General features: G+C 37.2%; 1 protein-coding gene across 2 annotated transcripts in view; it reads left to right on the forward strand.

The window, feature by feature from the left end:
• TRHDE (thyrotropin releasing hormone degrading enzyme) overlaps positions 1–23,831 on the forward strand; it is a 213,544-nt gene extending 189,713 nt beyond the window's left edge. The window contains exons 16-19 of one of the 2 annotated variants that reach the window (XM_021528977.4): positions 7,494–7,661; positions 8,187–8,327; positions 14,051–14,132; positions 15,967–23,831. In XM_021528977.4, the coding sequence (XP_021384652.2) occupies positions 7,494–7,661; positions 8,187–8,327; positions 14,051–14,132; positions 15,967–16,110 (535 nt within the window). In that variant the 3' untranslated portion in view covers positions 16,111–23,831. The remainder of the gene's footprint in view (positions 1–7,493; positions 7,662–8,186; positions 8,328–14,050; positions 14,133–15,966) is intronic. The other variant, XM_021528979.4, reaches the window with a different exon arrangement.
• Positions 23,832–24,878: the final 1,047 nt, after the last annotated feature.

Here is a 24,878-nt window from a genome sequence, read left to right on the forward strand (position 1 = left end):
GGTGGCAGCCACTGTGCTGTGAAGAGCCTCAGAGCCTCTTAACATGAGATTCTAAAGTGTGAGTGAGTCCTCTTAGGATCCAGTTCTACCCAAGTAGTAAGAAGGATGCCTATATCAAATGAATACATAAATGGCAATCGTAGAGTATGGGGTCCTTGCAAAAGACGCCTTTCAATATTGTCACTAAAGCAGGAAAGTGACTGCTCCTTTTCTATTCCAGCACAGTTTCAAAACCATTCCAAACAGTAGTGCTGAGATTCCAGCAGTTTGCTGTGCTTCGGTTTAGTACCTCAACCCTGTATCTGCCAATGCAGAAAGCAAGCCTGATGACCTGTCTGTGAGGTGTTCGGAACATTATTAAGATGCTGCAACACACTGTTCTCCTCTAGCTTCAGCTCAGCCTCTGAAATGTATTTCATTAGCAAGAGAAATTATACAGTTCTCCAGTCTAAATATGAGAGAACATTCATCTGAGGAAAAAAGGGCTTCAGTACCTGAAATACCAGAAATATTTAGTGTGCAAGGGGTTTTAGGTGGTATTGCTCATGACCACTTTTTCAGGGCAAAATGGAATGGAAAAAAAAAAGAAACAACTGAGAAAGAAATTTATTTGTAGAAGGAGCAAACCAAACACATAGCATCAGAAGCAGATGAGATAGTAGAGGAGACATCTTGTTTTGCTGGTTTAGGAATTGGTATATTTTAATCCTTTATTTTAATCCTTGCAGTTGTTAAAAACAGTCATTATTTCTTTCTACTGAAGATCTGAGGTTAGACCTTGTCAAAGTACACCTTGCAGTGTTGTAATCAATGAATTTAAGTAATGTAATTTTTTTTTTTTAATGGCTGATTGCTTGGAAGGGCTGTACTTACTTCTGACTTGATGGTGATATTAAAATAATAATTTTCACTCTCTTGAATTGGGATATATGCTGCTCCTGTACTGGAACAATGGAAACTTGAAACTTTAGTGTTGATGTTCAGAAGAATACAGAGTAGAAAATGTACAACCATGTTGAAATTTCCCTTGTAGTTTGGGAATGTAAAGTTACTGGGATTCAGTCAACAGCAGAATGTTGTACAAAAGAAGCTACTCTTGGCTGAAAATAGAGATGTTTGCTTCTACCTTCATTTAACTGAGCTCATCCCCATGGAGCTTTCATGTGTGAAGAAATACATTATTCACACTCTTTAGATATAGCAGCATTGTGGTTCAGCCTAAAAAATTAACAAAATTACCATTCAATGCCTGCCTGAGCTTAATAATCAGCCTTGTTAACCCCTTTAACCTTCACTGCACCTATTCTGAAAGAAAAACATGTTTCTAAGAGGATTAGCATTTTCAGACTTCTTGCCTTGGATAGGTTGAGTAAACATGTATTTCTGAAGTTCAGGAAAGAATGCATGGAGAGCTGCAATATGTAAACTCCTGACAGGCAATAAGAGGGGGTAATATTCAAATACACACCATGGTGGCTTGAAGTATAACTTATCCACAGACATGAGCATGTTTGTGCAAACATCTCTGTGGAGGCAGGCACAGTTATCTTCAGCCACTCTTACCATGTATCAGCTACAGGTTGCCACATACACATTTCTGCTGGCAAAGTTGACTGTGGGTGTATGCTTGCTTGGGGCAAAGTTAAACAGGATGATGTAAACATGTGAGAGAGCTGCTTTGATTTGAGATAGCTGATTTTGCCTTCAGCAGAAAAAGGAGTTCTGATTCTGTTAGTAGAGCTGTGGTGACACTGTTCTTCTAATGACATGCAACACTGAACAGTGAGAAATGATAGTATTGCATCAGACACAGTTATGTGCTCATGTTCTGTGAGATCTTACTGGACCTGTTGGAAGGCCCCAGCTAGTTATAGCCACTTCCCTTTGCTCTGATTTTTAACTTCTTTAGAAATGTAACCATTGTTATTTATTGCCATCACTTCCATAGAAAAAAAAAGTACCTTAATTAATTGCCTTAACACCCCTAGAAAACAGGGTAAATACATTTCACTGATTCTGATGTCATCACTTTGGGGTGATTTTAGCTTCAGTGCATTTTTTACTATTTGTTCTATTAAGCTTCTGTCACAATCACTCTGATCAGTTTTGATGATGTTTGCAGTGAGGAGTGCAGGCTGTTGCACTGAATTAGGCTAAGCCAGCATCCATTCTGTAACCATGGGTTAATGAAGTTTGCATTTGTCTGTGCTTGTGAATGAGGTGAAAAGACTGATGGACAATTCTGAATGCAAATACAGACATTTTAAAACTGTTCTGGTCTAATAATCTAGATTGTTCTGAGAAATCTTGGAGTGCTGAGGTGGGGCCATATCACAGGACCAGTGGGAGTTTCAGACAAGTCCTGTCTTAGCCTCAGATTTTGGGAACAGTTTCAATTTAAGAAATTATTCTGGCCAGCAAGTACTAAGGATGGCAGATCATATATATTTTAATAAAATGAATTATGTATTAAACAGACAGGAACTAAAAGACAAAATATCTTAATCAGAGTTACTTACTATGTAGTATAAAACTAAAAGGAATTACTAGTAGGTTACAGCATGACATAAGCCAGTGCACGACATCAAGGTACCTATATTAAAGGTAGCAAAAGATACAGTATTGATTAGGAGTCAAATGTAACTTACCATTGAAATGATGACAATGTACACAGATTCCTTCACTCAATCTCAGTGGGAGTAACCAGGAAGCAAGCATCTCTACTCATGGGAAATCTCCACACATTTCCATGGAATGTGTAGAGGATTTCTGCTTCGTGAGAGTTTGGTGTAGTTTTTATAGTTTGTAAAGTGAGGTGTCTGTCAGTGAGAAATCCAACTTAGAGGTCTTACCTCAACATTAAGATGTTTATTGGCAGTTGGGAGATGCCAGACCTATGTTAACCCTGTGGTGCCAGAGGAAATCACTACAAGACAGCTGTTCCTGTTTCAGTTGTCTGACTGGTTAACCAGCAACAGATAAGCTCTTGTGGGGTGCAAGGTGCCTGCTACATATCAGAGATCTCTCAAAAGAGAATAGAAGATTAACTTTACTGTTCTGTCTGTGGGTTTCAAGTGAGAACATATCTGTGTGTTGTTTGCATTATAAATAAATCAATTTTGGTTACTAAGTAATGAAATCAGGATCTTAACCTCTCAGCACATTAATACTAAAGAACCTCATCTAATCTTTAAAGTATAATAATGTAGATATGGGCTTTTTCAGTGGCTTCTGTTTGCCATTTCACTTTTGTCCTGCTGCTGTGATGGTTAGAAACATTGGTTAATTCTTAAGAAATGTGTAAATAATGAAGTAAATGTCTTCCATCACATAATTTGAAGGACAGTGATAACCAACAAGCCAAATTTATGAGTCTTGAACCTCCACACTTGTTCATGCAGATTTTTTGTTTCCTCTACAAGGAATAACAGATTCATGTCCATCCACTTGCCTGAATGGGCAGTGTGCTTACTTGGCTGTAGCTTTAACAACTCAGTCGAAATACCACCAAAAAAACAATTGCAGCAGTCTGTTGCATGTCTATAAACAAAACTCTCCATAGATCTGAGGGAGTAGTAAATTACCAGTCATTAATTGAAGTTATTTCAATAAAGTCTGGCTTAGGTGATAGAAAATCAAAAGTTTTCCCAAACAAGCCTTTTTTCTTTCCTTTTTTTCCTCCATTATTTCTCTATCTAATTACTTGTGGTAGATAATTTTATTTCTGTGTTTCACATGGACACAGTGGTGCTATTGTCTCGCAACAACTTAGAAATGTACTTAAGTTTAACCGCCTACATAAGTATTTGTGAGAACATGGCCAACAGGTTAATTACTTTTGTTAGTTTCTTAGAAGAGGCACTGGATTCTTTGAAGGGATTGATGCCTAGCAGCTATTTTTGGAAATTGTTAGCAGCAAACATGAAAAAATGAGAGTTATTTTAATTTTTTTCACATACGAGTGTCTGATAAATGTAAAAAAATAAAGTGAAATCCTTCTGTGTTCGAAACCCCTAGAAGCTTTAATTACTGAAAAAAATCAGGCATAGCTATTCATGCATTTTGAAAAGTTTCTGGAGCTTTGCCAGCTAATGTGAGCCAATGTTGCTGAAGTGATTAACTAATTAATAGGTTGTTACAACATTTGAGTAGAATCTTTCACTCAAGTCAATAAAGCTTAAGGAGGAAGTAAACACTGATGAGTGCATGAGTTAATCAAGGACTTAGCACTCTGAAAGACCATCTGGGTCTAAATAGAGAGAGGACTTTATCTTGTAAAAGGTAAAACTGGGCACTATGGGGCAGCTGGTTCAGGCAGTGGTTTTGTCTTCTGAATTTGTGTCACCACATTAAAATGATCCTATATGTAGTGATTATGGATTAGCAGTAATTAATTTGAAATCCTTAAAATTTAGATAGATTAGCATCCAATTTTCTCATTCAGGGATGCTCTCTCCACAACTTTGCAAAACAATTGATCAGAAATGCCCGTATTTTTGTTGCAAAAACTGTCCAGAATGGACAGAGGAATATCTACTCAGGGATTGGTGCCACGAGGAAGTACTTAACTCATCACTCAGTTATTAAAATCAGTATTGAAGAACTTGACTATGCTGGTTGCATGTTCACTTGTGAGCGATCTCCAGTAGGAATGAGAAGGAGCAATAGCAGTAACCATCACTTGAGGGACAGGCACCCTGCCTGCCTCTGTCAGACCCATGTGATACCTGAAACTTGGGAGCACAGGACAGGGACTGTGCACAGCTTTGTCCCAGACACCTTGAGTAGCCACATCCTCAGATAATGTCCCCTGAATTCGAGGTGGGACAGGTGCCTGAATGTTGAGCCCATCACAGCTCTGTACCTCAGTTTTCGAGGGGAAGTTCTGCCCTCTCTCTTTAGACAGGGTATGTGCTATGGCAGAGGATCATCCCCTCCTCCTTCTGCACAATGCCAGCAGCATGACTCCTGGAGTTTGTAATAAAGAATGCGAGTATGAGATTTGGGATTGAGGCTTTAAAAAATAAACTGTATGGTGCTCTTCTATATAATAGAATCTGTATTACAGATCTGCCAACAAAGTACGAATACTTCATTCTTGTGTCTTATCTGAGCCTCGTAACCTATTAAACAAGATTATAAATATAGTCATCAAGAAAAATAGGCTTAAGTTAAATGTTAAATTGTTGCAAAAATAAGAATAATGTTCCTGATTAATTTTCTTAGTCAAATAGAACCCTAGATGGTGTTGAAACTTGATACTTAATCAAAGAACTGTCTAAAGTGTGTGCATTTACATCTTAAAAAATTAGAACACAATTTCCCCAGAAGATAAATAATTATGGTCCAATTTTACAAGTGTATCTTCAATTGTTAGAACATACTTTAAATAGGAGCAAATATGTACCAATTAATTATGACTTAGAACATTATTCTTAGCTCATTGTAGAGCTTTATAATTCATTCTTGAAAAAAAAGAAATCCCTGTAAAGGCACAGCACGATTTTAATTAATTTTTTTCCTAACTGTTTAATTTTTAACTTTTTCTCCCAAAGTGTTTAACTTTTAAACAAGCTCAACTAGCTACATATTCCATTCTCACCATCATATCTCTAATGCAAGAAAAATAAAGTTTAATAAATTGGATCAGTATTCAAATTAAAGCCATTTAAAGTGATGCTCTTAAACGTTTATTTTTATTCTTCTGAAGTATCCATCAATCATACTAGCTCTTTAAAAATGAAAGCAGCCTTGAATACACAGATGAGGTTTCACTAACTACAGGACGTGTTCTGCAGTGTTACAACCCAAGCAGTACCAAAATAATGGTAATTTTATCCACTTGATTCAGTTAATACAAGGGGTAAACATCCACATGCTGATCTAGTGCCTTGGAACTGCAATTTTCCAGGAACCTATAATATTAAAAAAAACTGTAGACTGGAGAGATTTCAGATATTTAGATGATAGAATACGTGCCTAAAATGATTGGATGAGTGAAAAAACAAAAATCCCCACAAATGGAAAAAAATCAGAAGACTTTCTGTAGGGGCAGTAGTTAAGGAGAAATTTCTTTGGGGATATTTTCATAAGTAATTTTCATTTCCACAAGAGGAACCTCCTTGTCTACAGTGCTGATTACAAGCCTCTCACAGGAGCAGTTTGTGTTTCATAGCTGTACATTTTGTAGTTTCTGAAGGTAGGCCTTTTAAAAGCAGTATTTGTGCTTGATGTCATGGTTTGTAGAGGCTGATTTTTTTCACATTGTCCTGATTACTTAGTTTATAGGTACAAACCTAAAACTTTCCCTGGAGCAGTTTATTAGATGATTTTGATTAGATCTTCTGCAGCATTGCAAGTATACTACTACTGATTTGGTGGCAGTAGAGTTTTCTTAGCAAGGAAAATGGTGACATCTAGGCTATGGTCATGGGATCAGCTCCATCATTGGTCTTAAGGTCTCCTTCCTTCCCAGAGATGCAAATGATCCTGTGCTTACTGACTCCATTGCTGCTAAAATTGCTGGTGTTGGCCCTTAGAATGTAAAAAATGGCTAGCTGGGAAAGCTCATTGAATTGATATGTTTTGCTGTAAGTTTTGAAAGTGAGGAGTGCTGTCTGTTCTGGAGTTAGACATCCACTTCTAGGTACATCTGCTGCTGTGTCTGTGCTAGCCAAACACAGGGTGACAGTCCTTGCAGCCCACACTTCCTACCTGAATTAATGGGACAATGGTACAAATGTTTCAGCTTCTATGCTTGTATAGGAAAGATAAGCAAGGCAGAAAATCGAAAGCCCAGCTGGGACCTTTTTAGAAGAGCACTGTACATATGCACATACTATATATACACTAGGTCTGAATTCGGTAGTTTAACTGTAGTTTGAGTTGATATTAATTTAGCAGTAATTACAGTTCTTTATGGCACAGCTGTTTTTGTACTGGTATTATATGCTGAAAAAAACCCCCAGATCTTTCTGTTTTCTTCACTTCTGACTATATTATGTTTAAGTATCATTTTCACAGCACATCCTTTCTTACCTGTATGTTACTATATGAAGGTGAAGCACTTTCCAGCACAAGCAAGGAGTTTCTGGCTGCTCAGGTCCTGTTGTAAAACAGTGCAAAGGACAAGAAGAGCAGATTTGGCACAGAGCCCAGCAAAAGTGATAAGATCCTGTACTAATTTGGAGAGCTTATGCTACCTGTAGGTTGCGTGGCACATTGTGAGTTGATGAGCTACATGACCATATTTTATGGTCTTCAGACAAAGTGATGGTGTTACGAAGAAAATGGCAAGCGTGTGCTACCCTTTAGAAAGCCCATTAGGATATCCTGGAAAATGGTGACTGTAAAGAGAAGCAAATGTAATTAGAGAAAAAAAACCCAAAACATTACTGTTGGGCAATAATTTTGAAATCGTAGAAATGGTCCTCCTTTGTATCCAGTAGGAGGCTGCTTCTTTACCAAAATGCTAATACTGATTTCTCTTGTAGAATCCCTCTCAATGTGAGAGACATTGTCTACTGTACAGGAGTTTCACTGATGGATGAAGATGTATGGGAGTTCATTTGGATGAAATTTCATTCTACCACAGCAGTGTCTGAGAAGAAAATCCTATTAGAAGCCTTAACTTGCAGTGATGACAGAAACTTGCTCAACAGGTAAAAAATACTCTATATTTGAATCTGTTACTAATAATTGCTTCAATAGTTATGGATCATCATTTGAGCATTAATCTAAAGGAAAGAAATTTGCTTTTCCAATACAGGTTTACTGTCTGTTTAAACCATCTTACACTTCTGCATTAATGCATCTGAAAATTGACACATATTATCTTTTCAGTTCCAAATTTTCCTTTGTTCATTGGAAATGTTTAAAATCCTATAATAATTATTGGTATTTTTTGTTATCATGCCCTTTATATACAATTTCTTGACCAATCTGATCTTACAGATTTCACAAAAGTGCACATGTAAAGTTGCACTCAGCTTTTATTGAAATCTTTTTACATTGAGATTTTTTTGATTCATAAATGTGCCCAATCTTTAGAATCATAGAAATAAACCAATGAACTCAGGTGGAAACTTAAACAATTCAGCAATGATCTTTTTTTCCCAAGAGTTTCCCGATGGACTGACATTAGACAATGTGTTTGTGAAACTAAATGTTCTTGTTTCTCCCACTAGACTTTTGAATTTGTCTCTCAACTCCGAAGTTGTCCTGGACCAGGATGCAATTGATGTGATAATCCATGTAGCTCGAAATCCACATGGAAGGGATCTTGCTTGGAAGTTTTTCAGAGAAAAATGGAAAATACTGAATGCTAGGTAAAGATAAAAATTCTTAATTTATTTGCATTTTCTAATATTGATATAATTGGTGTAAGTATTGTATAGGTGTGTATCTGTATAAGTTCTTGAATCTAATCCATTCTCTCTTAATCCATAGAGATGTCTCTAAATATGAAACAGCTACATATGAGTCATAAATGCATTTATTCATGGATTATCACACAAATGCATAGAGACATTTGTCTCTTAGCAATCATCTGTATATATATTGGTGTATTTTGTCTGTGCTTATGATAATGAATTTTATCCTTATGTCAAGTGCTGCAGTCCTATTTTTACACAGAGAAAAAACAGCAGTTCCCAAAGGAATTTTTTTTTATTTAAAGTCAGATAGAAAAAACACACTTTTCAAAAATATTATTTCAGCTGTGAAAAAAATGCACATTTTGAAACATTTCCATTTTCAAAAGGATGTTAATAAAGTTTCATCCCCTTTCTTTCCACTCCATGTTTCGGGTGAGTTTTAAGTAATAGAGGAGCAACATTTTGAATTAAAAATAGATGAACAGAAAGGAGACAAAGTTGCTCCTTACACCTACTTCTCTTTCTCTTTGAACAAGTGCTAAATGCTCCTACTCTGAAGCCCAGTCAACATTTTAAAATCCTTTTTGATTAAGATTTTGATATTAATTCAATGAATGACAAATGTATGTAGTTCTTTAAGGACAGCCTGAGGGCCTGAAAGATTTCACAGCAGCTCATCTGATACTGACAAATTAAAAAGGACCACAACTTGGATGAGATTTGGATTCTCTAAGGCAGGTGTCCAAGATTTTAAGGCATCCCATGCCAGGTCCAACTTTTGGTGTTGGCAGGAAAGGCATTGCAGATCTGTTCAATTCTGGACTTGTGAGGAGATAACTATCGTACCACAGAATATTTGAAATTGTATATTTAAGGTGCAGTATTTAAGCAACTAAATCCCAGTGCCCAATGAATACAGGTGCAAACTTCTAAAGGTTTCACAGCATCTGAGTAAGAGTTAAAGAAACTCAGACACTGAGTTTAGTTTTCCTAAAAATTCAGAAAATTGTTCATGCTGTTTTGGATAATACTTAGTAGTATAGTGGGATTTTAGAAGAAGTTCATCTGGGAAAATAGGTTTGAGCTGGAATTGGTTGTGGAAATTTATATTGCAGGAGCACAGTTCTTGAAAGCCATTTCCAGAAAAGCTCTAAGAGTGCTTAAGAGTTTAAAAATTAAGAATTCTCTGCTTTTGGTGTGATTATTCCAGGAACTGGACTTGTAGACAGAAACTGGATGGCAGATGTATTACTATTACATGACCCAGTTCAGGTAGCAAATAATTTTTCAGGTTCCTCCAGGGATTTATCCAGAGTTTAGGCATAAAGCCATCACAATCTGTATTGCTACAAACACATATGCTGTAGTTGTGTCCTGCCTTAGTAAGTATATTTATCTGACAACCTGGATAACACCTGTGATTTTAGATTTGAACAATGTTAAGCAGTGTAGAAAAATAGAAAATATTTAACAAACTATGCCACATGCCAAATCTTTTGGGTGTTATAATTTAAAATAGCTTAACTTCACCTAGAATTTGAATTGTACTTATTTCACTTGCTTGGGATGCATCACTATGTAATCTGAATTCATAACAATCATCAAGTCCTTATCAAAGACCTGTTATTGTCCTTTTTTAAATGAAAACATCAGAGAATTTGTCTTTTTGCTTGACACTCCCTTTGTGTTACCTTCATTCAGTTTGATCTCCAAACACAAGTCAGAGCCACCAAAAAGAGCACCTCTCCTACAAAGACAGGCTGAAGAACTTGGGGCTGTTCAGTCCAGAGAAGAGAAGGTTGCATGGATATCAAAATTCCAGTATCTGAAGGACACCTACCGCTAAGCCGGGGGAGAGTCTTCATCAGAACTGTAGTGATAGGACAGGAAGGAATGGGTACAAACAGAAGAAATAAGTTAAATATTAGTAAAAAAATTTTTACTGTGAGGGTGGTGAGACAGCGGAACTGGTTGTCCAGGGAGGCACATCCCTTGGCAGGGTTCAAAGCCAGGTTGGATAAGGCCTTGAGCAGCCTGGTCTAGCAGGAGGTGTCCCTGCACATGGAGGAGTGGGGGTTGGGACTGGATGATCTTTAAGGTTCATTCTAATCTAGTAATGTTCTGTGATTCTATGATTAGGTTTCTGACTTGAGTTCACCACATTACTGCATTTTAAAAATATAAGCTTTGTTGTAGAATTATGGTTCAAGAAGAACATGCACTTCTTGTAGCAAGTATCAAGGACAGTCACAAAGATGTTATAATGCCTGGAGTGTCTGATTTATGAAGTATCTTCCAGTACCTAAAGTGTCCTTACAGGAAAGCTGAAGAGGGACTTTTTACAGAGGCATGTGGTGATAAGGCAGGGGGGTAAAAGCTACAAACGGAAGGAGGGCAGGTTTAGATTAAATAGCAGGAAGAATTCCTTTACTGTGAGGGTGGTGAGGTATTGTTGGATAGAACTTCAGGCAACCTGGTCTAGTGAAAAGTGTCTCTGCCCATAGCAGGGGGATTGGAACTCCATGGTATTTCCAACCCCAACCATTCTAGGATTCTATGATACAAGTAGACTTTGTCCCATGGCATAATTTTCCTACAATTCTAATTTATTATTTAAGTCGATTCCAAATTAAAATACTTTGTATGAAATATTAATTTAATAAGGTGATATCTCAGTGGTATTTTCCACTTAATTTAGTATAAAAAGTGTTGATATTTCAGATAGTAAAGTGAAATAGCTGAGAGGGATTAAATTACAACTCTATTTCCCCTTTTAAACATAGCATGTCACGGAGTTAGAATTGCCACAAAATATTTTCAATCCTTCATATTTTTACAGTATGCTTGTATTCACATTGTCCAGAACATATTAATGATGTAAAACGTCTTCAAAGTCACTCATATAATTTACACAGCTGACTTAAAAATTGAGGTTCCTAACAAGTCTTAGGAAGAAATCTGTGGGACTAAGACTCCTACAACTCTGAGAAAGAGAACTGAAAATACTGCGCTTGACTTCATGTTACCTGAGCATGCACTACCTTGTCTCCTAAAGCATTTTCATCCTGTGAGCACGTGTCAGTGTGTGAAAATTTAATATATCAGATGCCTATAAGAATTTCTTCATTCTCAAGTGCTGAATCATTTGTCAGCATTCGGGAACTTGACAGTATTTGGGAAGGCATTTATATCTGTCCAGAGTAAATGGACTATGCTGCCTCTAGAGATTGCACAAGTGCAAAGCCTGTATAAACGTGGGGCACCTGAGGGTTTACATCCGCAGAAAGAAAGGTGCAGTGGAGAGTCTGTGTCTCCAGAATGTTTCCCTGAAGTTCTGACACTTGTAAGACCAAACACTTTTCCTATTTATTCTTATGTTTCTCACCTGCAAAATACTGCTTTAGAAGGTGACTTTTCTAGCTTTTTTATCAGCATGGCTTCTGTAGAAATTGCTGTAAATGGCTGACTTCTTACCAAGTATAAATAATGGGCAATAATCAGCACAGGTGTGCCAGAAGGTAGCATTTTTAGTGGAAGGAATTCTGTTACTTCTTGTTTGCACTGTGGTGGCTACAGTGGACTGTAAGAAAAATAAAATTCCTGCAGCTGTTTTTATGAAGTTGCTTGTCTAAAGTAGATTGGTAACCTTGTCAAAATACCCCATCAAGAGGAGTTTCCAGTTTTCCAAACAGTCAATTATGTCTGAGACTGTAATAATAAAGGGCTTTGTTAGAAAGCCTAAATGTACTTAGAGTACCATGAAATTCCTGCTTCCCATAGTTTGCCTCTGGATGTCTGTATATGCCAGTGTGACTGAAATTTTGGGAAAAGAGATGTACTTGCTGAAATATCCATTAATAATTCATTTATTACTGGTCAGGGAATAGGATTTTTGACACCTCTAAGAGTGTTTCTCCTAACAAGAGCTTAAGATAAAAAGCAATATAGTATAAACATTCCCAAAAAGACAATTTTGTCAAAGAGATCTTAGTTCTCTTCCCTCCCCATCTTTCTATACCTATTGCTTTGGCTCTCCTCTTTCTTTCTCCCCTTTGAAAGAACTGTGGCTTAGAGTACCTGAGCATTTAAGGGTAATCAGTTTGGGATTAATGGAAGCAGAACAGAAAGCTCTGACTGTGCAGGTTCATTTCACTTTGAATTTTGAACTCTTTCTATAAATCAGTCTGTAAAAGTGGAAGATGAATTCAGTTGTTCCCCCAGATGCACATAATTTCAGTAAAGTCTATTGCTACTACTTACACATGATAGAAGATTTGTCTGACAGGAAATCTGGATTTCCTACCTTAAAACCAGTGTTTAGATAAGCTAGATACTTCTTTGGACATATGTGCAGCTATAGTTAAGGGTAACTGTTTGTCAAGTGCCTTTCAGTATGCTGAATGACATCTAACTTGACTTCTGATTTCCAATGGAATTATACTCTTCATGCTGGAGACTGAAAAAACCCCAAGCCCCAAAACAACAAACCCCACAAACTATTCCAACATGAAATGTAAAACTTGAGGATGTGGTCAGTAGTGATACAGTGCTTCATTTGAGGATTGAAAAAAACTTGTGGAAAAACACGTGAACAGGAGGATTTGAACAACCATTTCAAAGCAACTGCCTGCCAAATGTCATTCCTGATTGCTTCTGCATATCCTTTAAATATTCCTTGCCCAGGCTTTCAAATTTTCGTTCCAGGTTGGTTCTTTGAAATGCTGCGTTGTGGCCCAGGAGATTATTTTAGTAGTATTATTCCTATCAGCATTATTTATTTTAATTATCAGGTACTGGAACAAAAAAAATTTATTCTGTTCCGTTTTTGAGAGGCTATTTGTAATGTAGATGAGATGGATGAATACTAAATACAGAGAAGGCTGCAGCACATCAAAAAGTCTGATTTAATGGTGCAGCTTGAAGTGTTCCTCAGAATAATTTTCCATAGTTGCTGCTCTGCTCTTTCATTGGACCTATATTTTGAGCTTTATTTCACAGAATCACAGAACAAACTGAGTTGGAAGGGATCCACAAGGATCATTGAATCCAGCTCCTGGCCCTGCACAGGACCATTCCCATGAGTAACACAGTGTGCCCAAGAGCATTGCCCAAACACTACTTCAACTCAGACAGGTTTGGTACTGTGAGCACTTCCCTGGGGAGCCTGTTCTAGTGCCCAACCAGAACAGAAAGAACCAACCAGAACCAGAAAGGTTCTTCTGGGTGAAGAACCTTTTCCTGCTATCCAGCCTAAACCTCCCCTGACACAGCTTCAGGCCATTCCCTCAGGTCCTGTCACTGGGCGCCACAGAGATGAGATCAGTGTCTCTTCCCCTCATGCCTCATGAGGAAGTTGTAGACTGCCATGCACTCCTGCCTCAGACTCCTCTATTCCATTAAGTGGGAGGTGGTTTGGTCCTCTCCTCCTCTGGGGCACTCATCTGTGCCTGTAGTTATACCCATTCTGCTAAATAGCATCTGACAATTACAAACATTTCAGCCTAGAAGAAGGTCTCAGTCTAGGATTTTAGTCTGAAATACCAGTACCGAGTCCCTTTGATTCCCCAAAATCAGTCCTATGCCTTCTCCCTTGATTACAGAAGATTACTTTCTAATTTTCAATTGATCTGGCTCTTGTAGTAACTCTCTGTGCATCTTCTTTTTTGCCCTTGCAGGTATGGAGAAGCATTATTTATGAATTCAAAGCTTGTTAGTGGAGTAACAGAATTCCTCAATACTGAAGGAGAACTAAGAGAGGTAATTTTATAAATTACTTCTGTCATGTGAGGCTGTGTTCATTGCAAGCAGGGATCGGGGCAGAAACAATGATATGGTTGTCCAGAAACTGTTCTCTCTGCTGCATTTGAAGGCCCAGCTGCCTGTGCAGAACCAAGTGTGTTGGGTTGCACAAGGATGAGGAGCAGATCACAAAATCACATACGTGTGTAAAGGTGGTGTCAGGAGGGGGACTGTGCAGGCAGTTCTTTGTGCTGGGCTGGCTATGAAGGTTTGTCTTTTTCTCTTGACTTGGTTGAGAAACTGAAGATGAGATGTTTCTATCTTCATTAGCTTATGCTGCAGAGGGCAGTCCTTGAAAACCTCAATGTTGAAAGTAGAAGCTGCCAATGTGTTCTCTGTTTTTCTCACAGTATTTTCCATGTGAAAAAATCTGCTGGCCAAATGACGCCACAGTAATTTGTACTTCTTATTCAGATGGCCAAATTTTCTCATTTTAACGTAACATCTCTGTTCTGACTGAGGTAGTTGTGCAGTTGTGCTACACCCTGTGCTACACCTACTCAATGCTGCTCCAAATGGATACAGTCATTCTTATGCTGCACAACCACCGTTACTTGAACTCTGACTGTGCTCTGATGTTTTGCATCCAGCCATTTGTCTGCATTCAATCTAGTGACCTCAGTAGCTTAGGGAGGAGACACAGGTAGTTTCCTTCCCTCAGGTGGGAATGACACTGTTGATTTGATTTGAGTATCTGCCCTGCACAAGGAAGCCTTCTGTACTTCTAGTTTCCACTTTCATGATAGGATTGGTAAGCTGCCTGGTTATACTTCCATGAAAGAAACTGGTATTGTTAACATTTTGGTATAAAAAGTACAGAGTTCAGGTAAAATCTGATTTTGATAGTTTCCAGGTCCCTTTCATGCTTTTAACTGTGATGGGAATGAGACAGTTGCAGAATCCACCTTTTCAGTTTTGAGCCCAGGAAGAGAGATATTGCTGGAAGTCAGAATTTACAAACTGAGGTGAATTTGGTGTCACCGGGGAAAAAAAATAACTAGTTATTGATAAGTGTTACTAAAACCATCTTAATTTTGTACAAGTCTGCAAACTATGATGCAGATAAGCCTTACAATTTTCACTTGAAAATAACAACAATAATTGAAAACCTGCCAGTGCCATTGATTACAACAATCCAGGTGCTTTTGAGTGTACACAAGAACAGGGCAAAAGCCTTTTCAGTCTGCAGAAAAAATGAGCAAAGTTTTCTCATAAGGGAAGGAGTATGTTTCAGGCATTCAAAGATTGTCAAATGTATGCCCACTTGCTATTTTGCCATTCTCTTCTGACTGTAACCATCCCTTCCTTTTTTCAGCAACTGACCTGTATTATATAACCAAAAGGGATATGCATATCAAAATAAAATTAATGTGTTTTCAAGCTTGATAAAACCAAAGGGCATCAGGACTGCCTTCTGCTGGTATTTGCATATAAACTTTAATTAGAAGCCATTCCACTGCTCCTGGTTTGGTTTCTTAGGTACAAATAAAAGTTTAAAGCAGCCGTCCACACAGTGCAGCAGTTGAGCTGCAGGAGGGAAGGAGGTAATTATATTAACCTGATCCAGCACTGACATATCAATATCTTCTAGTGCAATGTGAAGCAATTGCATCACATCTAATTGACAGTTTGCTGTCTTAATATATTTCCTATTAAATCTCTCTACCTCATACTGCATTTACTTCTACATTGATGGTGGAAGCTTGTCCTAAACAGCTGACTTATTTGTGTGCACTGGAAACACTTGCTTTTTTAGTTACTGCAAATTTAACCTGTTAACTTGTATTTCCAGCTAAAGAACTTCATAAAGAGTTACGAAGGGGGAGCTGCTGTCTCTTTCTCTCGTGCTGTGGAAACAGTGGAAGCCAATGTGCGGTGGCAAAGGCTTTATAAGGAAGAACTGTTCCAGTGGCTAAGAAAATCCTTGACACAGTAATCCTGTCTTTTTAGTTAATCATTTAACATGACTCACTGCAAGAGGAAGAGGAACATTTTAAAAGTGTTCAACATGAAAATCATGAAGACAATATCAGCTTGCAGGAATAAGGTTTTTGGTTTATTGTTTTTTTCATTGTGGATTTTTTTTTTACACTGAAATCTTCTGAAATTGTCAAGAAGATTTTCAGAAGAGAAGATCATGAATGCTTGTGAAACCCAGTCCTCAATGTACACAACCAAACATGATATTAAGTGGTGCATGTAAATGTCGGGAAAAAACCAAACAAAAAATCCTTCAAAGACTATTTTGTGCATGCTTGTACTGTCTCTGCCTGTATTTTAGCATGCTTATGTATAACAGCCACATTTTGTATGTGAGTTCCAGTTACATCAAAGTTGGGCATTATACAAAGCACAAAGACTCTACGACAATCACTGTTTCAATGAACTAAAGGAAAGCAAGGAAAAAGAAATGCAGAAGGCTTCCAGCTTGGGGTGGTATGAGATGTAAAATCAATTTTCCCACTTGCTGCCAGTTTGTCTACCATTCAGATTGTCTTTTAATGATTACAAAGATGCCAGTTCATTTTTTGAGTTACCAGTTGTATCTGCAGTCTCCATATTCCTTTATTTAAATAAGCAGAATAGTGAGAGAGGAGAAAGACAAAAGGGCCAGGAGCAGGGATAGAGAGAGAAAATGAGAAGAATATCATCTTTACATTATAATCCTATACATTTGTTCACTGCTGATCAGTGAAACAGTGTAGTTTCAACTGTGAACATGTGCTGGGGCAGGACTTTTGCATTGATAACACAGAATCCATGAACCAGCTCTTCTCAGCTACTTTACAAGGCACTGAAACTCACAATGGATCACCCAGGTCATCCAGCCTGTGCAGTAGTAAGTTTTTTAGCCCATAGTGCACAATTATTATAAATAAATGTATGAAAATGAAAATTTCAAATTAAAATTAGGAAATGAAAATTTTCAAATGAAAATTAGGAAAAAGGGAGAATATCTTTCATGCAAAGACTTATAATTACCCAAGAGGGTTGTCTTGCATGTGGTAGACCAGTCTCTGTAGTGATTTATTATGATAGGCAGGTCAGAGTCTCTATATGGGCAATATTTTTGCAAATATGAAATGTACTATTTATGCCATCACTGAAAAGTGAAATATGGAGAAAGTGAGGGGTTGTACATGTATTTATTTGTGTTTATTTGACTAATACTAAGAACATGATTTTCTTTCTGTTCCCTTGTACATCACATAGACTGTTGTTCATGAATGACATTTTTCTTAATCATGCTTGTTTCTTCTCAATCCTTAATCTGAACGATCAGTGACACAGTGGAATTGTATAGTAACTATCTGCACTCTGGAGCTAAATGCTGAGGATATAACTGGTGGGGGGCAAATACTCTCTCATGTCTACACTGTGAAGGAAAAAACTACAAGAATACAGTTTTCAGGAGTCAGATTGCAGCGGCTTCAGAGGTAGAATGTAGATATGGGGCAGTGTTTCTTTGTCCTGTCCCAACCTATCCCAGCCATCTGACCACATCATGGGTGTGTACATTGGGAACACATGGCCCACCAATGCACGGAGCAGCCATTCTGTCTGGTTGTTACCTCACAAGGCATAGAAAATAATCAAAATGCTTTACACTTGCAGTGCTTATCCCCAGTATAATTGTAAATTGAAATATTAGTGTGAAAAGAACCAAACCCAGCCATTTTCAGATACTTGCAGAGTTATGTGGAGACAGTATTGTTTTTTGGGCTCTCATTCCCAAGGTATTCTGCTTCTCAAAAACTAGCAGACCCCTCCTATAACTAAGCTGTTGTACCGATCTTGCACCTGTCATTGTGTGCCCTTTACTTTCGGAGGCTCTTGTTTGTGGATTGGGTGCATGAAATCCTTGTGAGGGCATTTGTTCAGCTGTTCCATGCTGTGTAGCACATTAGCTTGACTAACAAGTAACCAGAAGAAGAGGGAATTTTGTGCTCTTGTACTGTTAACTCTTTGCCTTATAGTAAGCCCTGAACCTTTGTGCTATGTTGCAGTGCTAGTGAACCTGCTGCCCAGAGATATTATCATGTCAAAGCTGAGTGAAATCCTCCTCCTCCTTTGTATTTTACCTACCTCACAGGGGTGTTGTGAGGCTTGACTAATGTTAGCAAAGCACTGGAATATCTTCTTCTGAAAGGCATTTAAAAGTGAAAAGTATTATTTTATGCGGTTGACCAAACTCAACCTTAATGTGAGTATGTAGCATTACATTTTTAATTTTTACTGAGAAAAATCACATGCAGACTTTTTTTTTATAATAAAAATGCAAGCCAAATACTATTTAATATAACCTCTACCCTTTAATGAAGGCCAAAATTGTGATATCCAAAGAGTGTACAGCCCTCAAATACGAATTGCTTGGAGGATTTCAGAGAGCACAGCAGAGTGTGAAATGGTCTGTACCTTTGCAATTTTAGTCAGTATTGTCTTTGATGACTTTTCTTTTCCAGAACCACAGATTGAACCAAGTTGCACATAAAAGTTTCTGGTCTTCCCACTGATAACAGGATATTCCAAAGTCAAAAGTTCATTACAGCCTGTGTGTTCTGCACAGAAATTCCCACTCTTGCTCATTTTGATTGAAGTTCTTAAACATTTAGCTGGTGTTGGATGTAAATTGATATTTTAGTGGCCTTGAGCAACTGGTCCACCACAGATATCAAGTCCTAAGTATATACATTATACATACCTCTTGATGTGTTGCTTATAATTGTTGTATTCTAATGATGTTAGTATTATTGCTCTAAGGTTGAACTGGCCTTTCCATTATAATTTTCTATTATTTTATTTTTATGCTTTGTATTTTGCTGTTTCACACTGAATCAGGATTATATTTAAATAGATAAAATCTAAAAAAAAACCATAACTGTTTTCTGCATTCAAACATCCTGCATTTTATTACATGTCTTTAGAAACCTTTTTAAAAGAAATTTCAGACAGCTGGGTGTTAAAGAATAGTTGGTTCCTCATGGAAAGTTCTAGATTCCTCATGGAAAGTTCTAATACAATTTGCTTAGAAAAATCTATTCATCACATTGATTCTCTTTTATCAGTCCTTTTCTTCCCTTGTCCATGTCTAAAGGTGGTCCTTATTTTTATGATTTGGATTGTGATTAGGAAGCCAAATACTCCATACTTTTCAGCATTTTCTAATCCAGTGTTTGACTTTGTCCTTTCCAGTGAGATGAGATTGTGCAAAATGTGAGTGCTATGTGGACGTGGACATGTGTGTCATTTTATAGAGACTTGATGAGGGTAGAATCTCTAATCAGCCTTTGTATGACTCAGGATCCTTTATAGTTATTAATTGATATGGTTTCCCAAATCATATAGGAAGACATATGAATAGACGTGATTCTATACCAGCATAACGAAATACCTATTGCATTTTTATAAAATTGTCCACTACAAATATTTGGCCTATTACTTTGTGGCTGGTAGAATTATTCATGTATCCACTGCTAATAGCTGTTAAAATGGTAGTAGCTACTAATTGTGACAAGGGCAGAACTCTGTGAAAACATTCTTCTGAAATGACATGTCATTTCTGCTATTACTGGGAGTACTTGGACATTAATTATGATAAAAAAAAACCTAATGTGTTCTCAAGTGCTTCTAAATTTGTGACCTTTGATTATCTTTTCAGTAAATATAGCAAAATTTCTGATATTACATTGGAAACTGAAGGTGAATTTGTGTTGTTTTTGGTCTGTTGTAGATGTTGCACTGATCTTTAGAGTGCCAAAGGAAATACACCCTGATGCAGAAGGGTGCTTTCACAGCAAAAATCCCAAACCGTGCAATTAAGTCTTTAGTAGTAAGTAATAAAAAATGAAAAGTGTGTGTGTGTGTGTGTGTGTGTGTAAAATCCTCCACAGGGATACTTTTCCCATAAAAATCTAATTTGGATAGAATAAAGCAAAGCTAATATTTGCAGGGGAGGATGCCTTTATTTAGATACTTGCATAATAAGGTTTTGGTTTTCCACATGATCATAAATGATACCAAAAATAGACTTTGAGGAAAATGTGCAACTTTCTCTTTGAGGAAAATGGATGTGGGTTTGAAAATTGCTAATGTATATAATCAGCTTATACTCACTCTTGCTGTGAGTACTCACCTTATCAGGCTGCCTGCCCTAAGCAGGATATATAGCCACAGTGTGAGTGTGGGCATGAAGGAGTAAAAGGACCATCCAGCTGTGAAGCAGCCTGAAGAGAGTGTGTTTGCCCAACTATGGATGGAACAGTCAGAAAACTGCTGGCTATATCACCTGCCACTCCTGCCAGACCACCTGGTTTAGGAAGCAGCTGGGAACCACAGAAATGCAGAAAGGCTCCATCCAGCTTTCTTTCAGCTGTATGGAACAGACAGAAGGTCTCTTGGCTGAGTATGGGTTGTGGGTGATCTTCGGAGATGAATGTCTTTGCCTTGTGCTAGCAGAAAGCAAAGGTCCAGCTAATGAACATGAGCTGCTCAGAAAAAACATAAGCACTGAGCTCTGGCCATCCCAGCTGAAACTCACTGACCAAAATGTTTGTAAAGGTCTAGAATATTATAGTGTCCCTTCTTCAGGAGTATTTTTGACCAGTCAAATATTTTATTATCTAGTATGAATAGGAACTCTTTTTCTTTATGGTGTTTCTGTTAATATTTGAAAGTGTAACAGGAATTTCTTGGGCTTTTTTCTAACAGGTGGGTTGGAAGGATGTGCTACTAATTATTTGTGGTAATAATTCTAGCAATAGTAGTAACTGTACTCATACCATTAAAAAAAAAAAAACCAAAAACCAAACAAAAACAAAACAAAAAAAACCACTAATCAGATGCCTGTGTAAACATGTATGGCACCAGTGACTGTACAGCACCCTTTTTACATACAAAAATGTAAAAAATTGGCCATTTTTTTCTCATACGATTCTGCAGGGTTCTGCCAGTCTTAATTGCAGTTCTGAAACTCAGTGAAACCATTCTGACTCGAGAAAGTAGTCCATACTGACATGAGTAATTTTGTTTTCAGTGGACAGGAAGAGAAGAAAGGATTTTTCACCAAAGTAAGGCCACATGCCCTCATTGGGCAGAATTTTAAAATCAAGTATATTTTGAAGAATCTGGTTAAACTTAGCTCTGTCTTGTGTCCATGCTGACAGTGGAGGGGGATTCTGGGCTTGATTGCAGAATATGGTAACACAGTTGAGGCTGGAATTTAAAAGACATGTGGAGCCAGTTTCATTGAGATGTGTTTAAGGAGAATCATGCAAATGAAAAGCGCTGTGAGTCAGACCAGATGTAATTTTACAGAAGAAAAGGTATTTATATTTGACTGATCTGTAACTAGTGAAATAAGTATGATCTTGCCAAACAGAATTTTAGAATTTCAGAATGCTTTGCTTATTTCATGTGTACCATTGCCTAAGAACATCAAAGCAGTGCAGGTAGAGATCACAGGAGAGCAGCTTTGTAAGAGCAGACTGCAGCAGGCAGTCATGAGCCAGGAGGCTCTTGCCAGAGTGTCCCAGTGTTTTCTGGACAGCATCACTTGGATTTACTTGGTCAGGATAGCTGTGGTACGATGGACCAGGCCAGCAGCCAAGATGCAGTCTCAGTTCTTTGTGATACGTTTCACTCCACTTAATATGTTGGTTTCTGTGATTTCAAAATAATCTGCAGCCAAACTGGTGGAGCGTGTGTGGCTGCAGAGCCGCTGTTGGTGCCCAGTGAGGTAGATCCGTTGAAAGTGATGGATGTGAATTCCAGCTGAGGATCTTCCCCACTGCTCCTAAAACAGCCCTGGAGGTGGTAGCTCGGCTGCTGTGCAGGATGTTTCATGTATTTGTATCTAGATTTCAGTAGCACATATTGGATGACAAATGTTTTTCATTTTCCTTTGGCTTTTCATTAGAGTAATATTTTGTGATTGGTTCCAATATGATAAAGCTTTATAATATTTTTGGAGATCTGTAGAATACTGTACTGTGAAGAGTGTGGTTATCACCCTTTCTTTTTCCTGCAAGCAGAAGATTTCAGCAGAGGTGGACTTAGTGAAGAAAAAACAAACGGACCATTTCTAATGGAAAAATCATTGTAATTACTGTATAATTACCCTGTATAAATACATCTTTATTATATATGTAAATGTAATTTTGCTATGTTGTTGTTACATTTGAGAGACAATAGGCTTTGGTGTGGGTGAAACATACAGCCTTATAGAAACAGAGATTGTATCTCCCTGTCTGATGTTTTACTGAAAGGTGTTCAGTTGCTGTTTTTTGCAGAGGATAAATACAAACTAGTTCTCTGAAAACTAACTACACACACATCAATGACATAAATTAATCATATTATTGAAAAGAAAGGATTTATGATAAATTTCATTATTTTTCCAAAAGACTCCACATCTAAGATCTTTTGACTCCTTAAGAAGAAAGAAGTCATCCTGTAGCTGTTAATGCTGGTTATAATGAATGAGTCCCTCTGTTAATTTTGTCTCAACCTCAGATTAATTCTGAATACTGTAATTAGAAGAACATTTTTTTCCATCAGTTCTCAAATCTTTACTCTTTGGAATTCATGTTTTTATCATGTTTAGATACAGTTCACTTGTGTTTTCACATAAATGTCTTTTTGCCAGATCAGAATTCCATTTTCATTCAGAGAAAATACAGATGATTGCATAATACCACATTTTTCTTTCTATGTGCCACGTGTACACACGTGTATAGATTTTAGTTCTGGACATTTTGCTTTGAAAAATTATTTGTTGGTTATTTGTATTTATATATCTTCCTCAAACAGTTTCAACTCAACAAAACAGTTGGATGTAAGGCAGGATGTGAGGCTGTGTTGACCAAGATTCCACCATACATACATACATACATATATATGTATATTTATATATATATATATATATATATGTGTGTGTGTGTGTGTGTGTGTGTATATATATATATATATATATATATATATATATACATATATATATATATATATATATATATGTAAATCTGTAGGCAGTCCCACTGATGTCTGTGGGATTAATCAAGCACTTCAAATTAATGTATATTCACTGTAAGCTCCTGCATATGACTAATCTAGTATTTCTGGAATTATTTAGGTTGAAACCTGTTTCTGCACAGGTTTCAGGTGCAGTATATGGTGATATGTTTTTGCTGAATTTAAAATCACAGCTTTATATAGAGCAAACTACTCTCTCTCCTCTCCTCTTTCTTTTTTCACAGAAAAGGATATATTTTGCATATAGAAGGGAGATATTTACTGATTCTCAGTATATCTAAAAGGCCACACTGAACAAAGCTTTTCATTTCTTGGAGCATTCTAGGCTTTTTGAATGAAAGTAGAAATGTTCTTACAATGCTAATTAGTGAATATAGTACTAATCAGAAATTGAAACTATTAGCCAAATAAAATATATGCATTTCTGAGGGCAGTGTGTTTTTTGTTACATGCCTTTAACAATGATTACATAAATATGGGACTGCTGTGTGTTCAACATAAAATTTTTATTCCACTCTAAGGACTGACTAAATGGAATTTCTTTTTAAGAGAAGCTTGATCTTCTGTATTTTAAGCAAAACAAATTTGAATTTTGTGTCTGATAATAAAATTTTGTATAGTAATGTGTAATTCATCACTGTCTTAATTTTCTGACCTGGAGACATAGCTAAGATAAATAATTCCCAACCTTTTGATTGTGTTCCCATTTCATTGAGATAACAGTTTAATAACTAAGTAGAGATGCTGATGTTGTACAATGAAAACCACGCAAGAGAAGGTATTTTTTGACGTGAATAATTTCTCAAAACATATTAAAATTCTGGGACTAGTATAAAGCAGAGAAGCAAAGAAAAATACAAAATCTGAGCTTGGAGATACTCTTAAGCACTTCAAGACTGACAGGACTAAGACTGGAGAAAAGAGCAAAGTCTCTTGTGCTTTTCTAATTATGTAAATTTTGAATAAACAGAAAGATCTTTTCATTGGTAAAAGTGATTTCAACTAGAATGCAGTTCAAATGACTTTTTAATAGAGTCCTTGAATCCAGGCTATTATTTTCCTTTTTTGAAGAACAGTTTTCAGTAACAATGAGATGTGAAATATGTGCAATTATTTTCCCATTGGATATAATCATGTTCCCACTGGAGTCAATTGGAGCTTTGACATTGACATCACTGGGAGTAAAAGCCAGTCCTGTATTTTTCAAAATTCAGCTTTCAGTGCCAAAATGCCTTTTTTTCTTTAGCAATAAAGATGTTTTTTTCTGTATTGCACATCTTAGTCTGCTGAAAAGATGAAGGGAGTTTTTAAGGTTTGATTTTGCAAAGCACAATAGGCAGCATTGATGCTTGGAACTGAGGTAAGCAAGATCTGAGGCCTAAATTAGTATGTTTATAGTATCCCTCCTTTAAACACTTCACTGCATTATACCGGGGCTAGAATTTCAAACATCCAATATGCATTATGCCAGCAGAGTATGTAAATAGAACTTTCGTACCCCTTTTTTTCTCTGTGTTAAGGTCTGGATCAGGAGTTAGTGGGCCTAAGGAGTTGGCTTGGGGGCCAACAGGGAGCTTTCACATTAAGAGGAGATAGTGGAATGCAAGATGAAATATGAGAGGCTAGGATGTACTGCCCGAAGAAAGGTCCTTGCCCCTTCCTTTTCTGCTACATGTC

This window comes from Lonchura striata, chromosome 1A, assembly GCF_050655825.1.
Source record: "Lonchura striata isolate lonStrDom1 chromosome 1A, ASM5065582v1, whole genome shotgun sequence".
In the NCBI taxonomy this organism is placed as follows: Eukaryota; Metazoa; Chordata; class Aves; order Passeriformes; family Estrildidae; genus Lonchura; species Lonchura striata.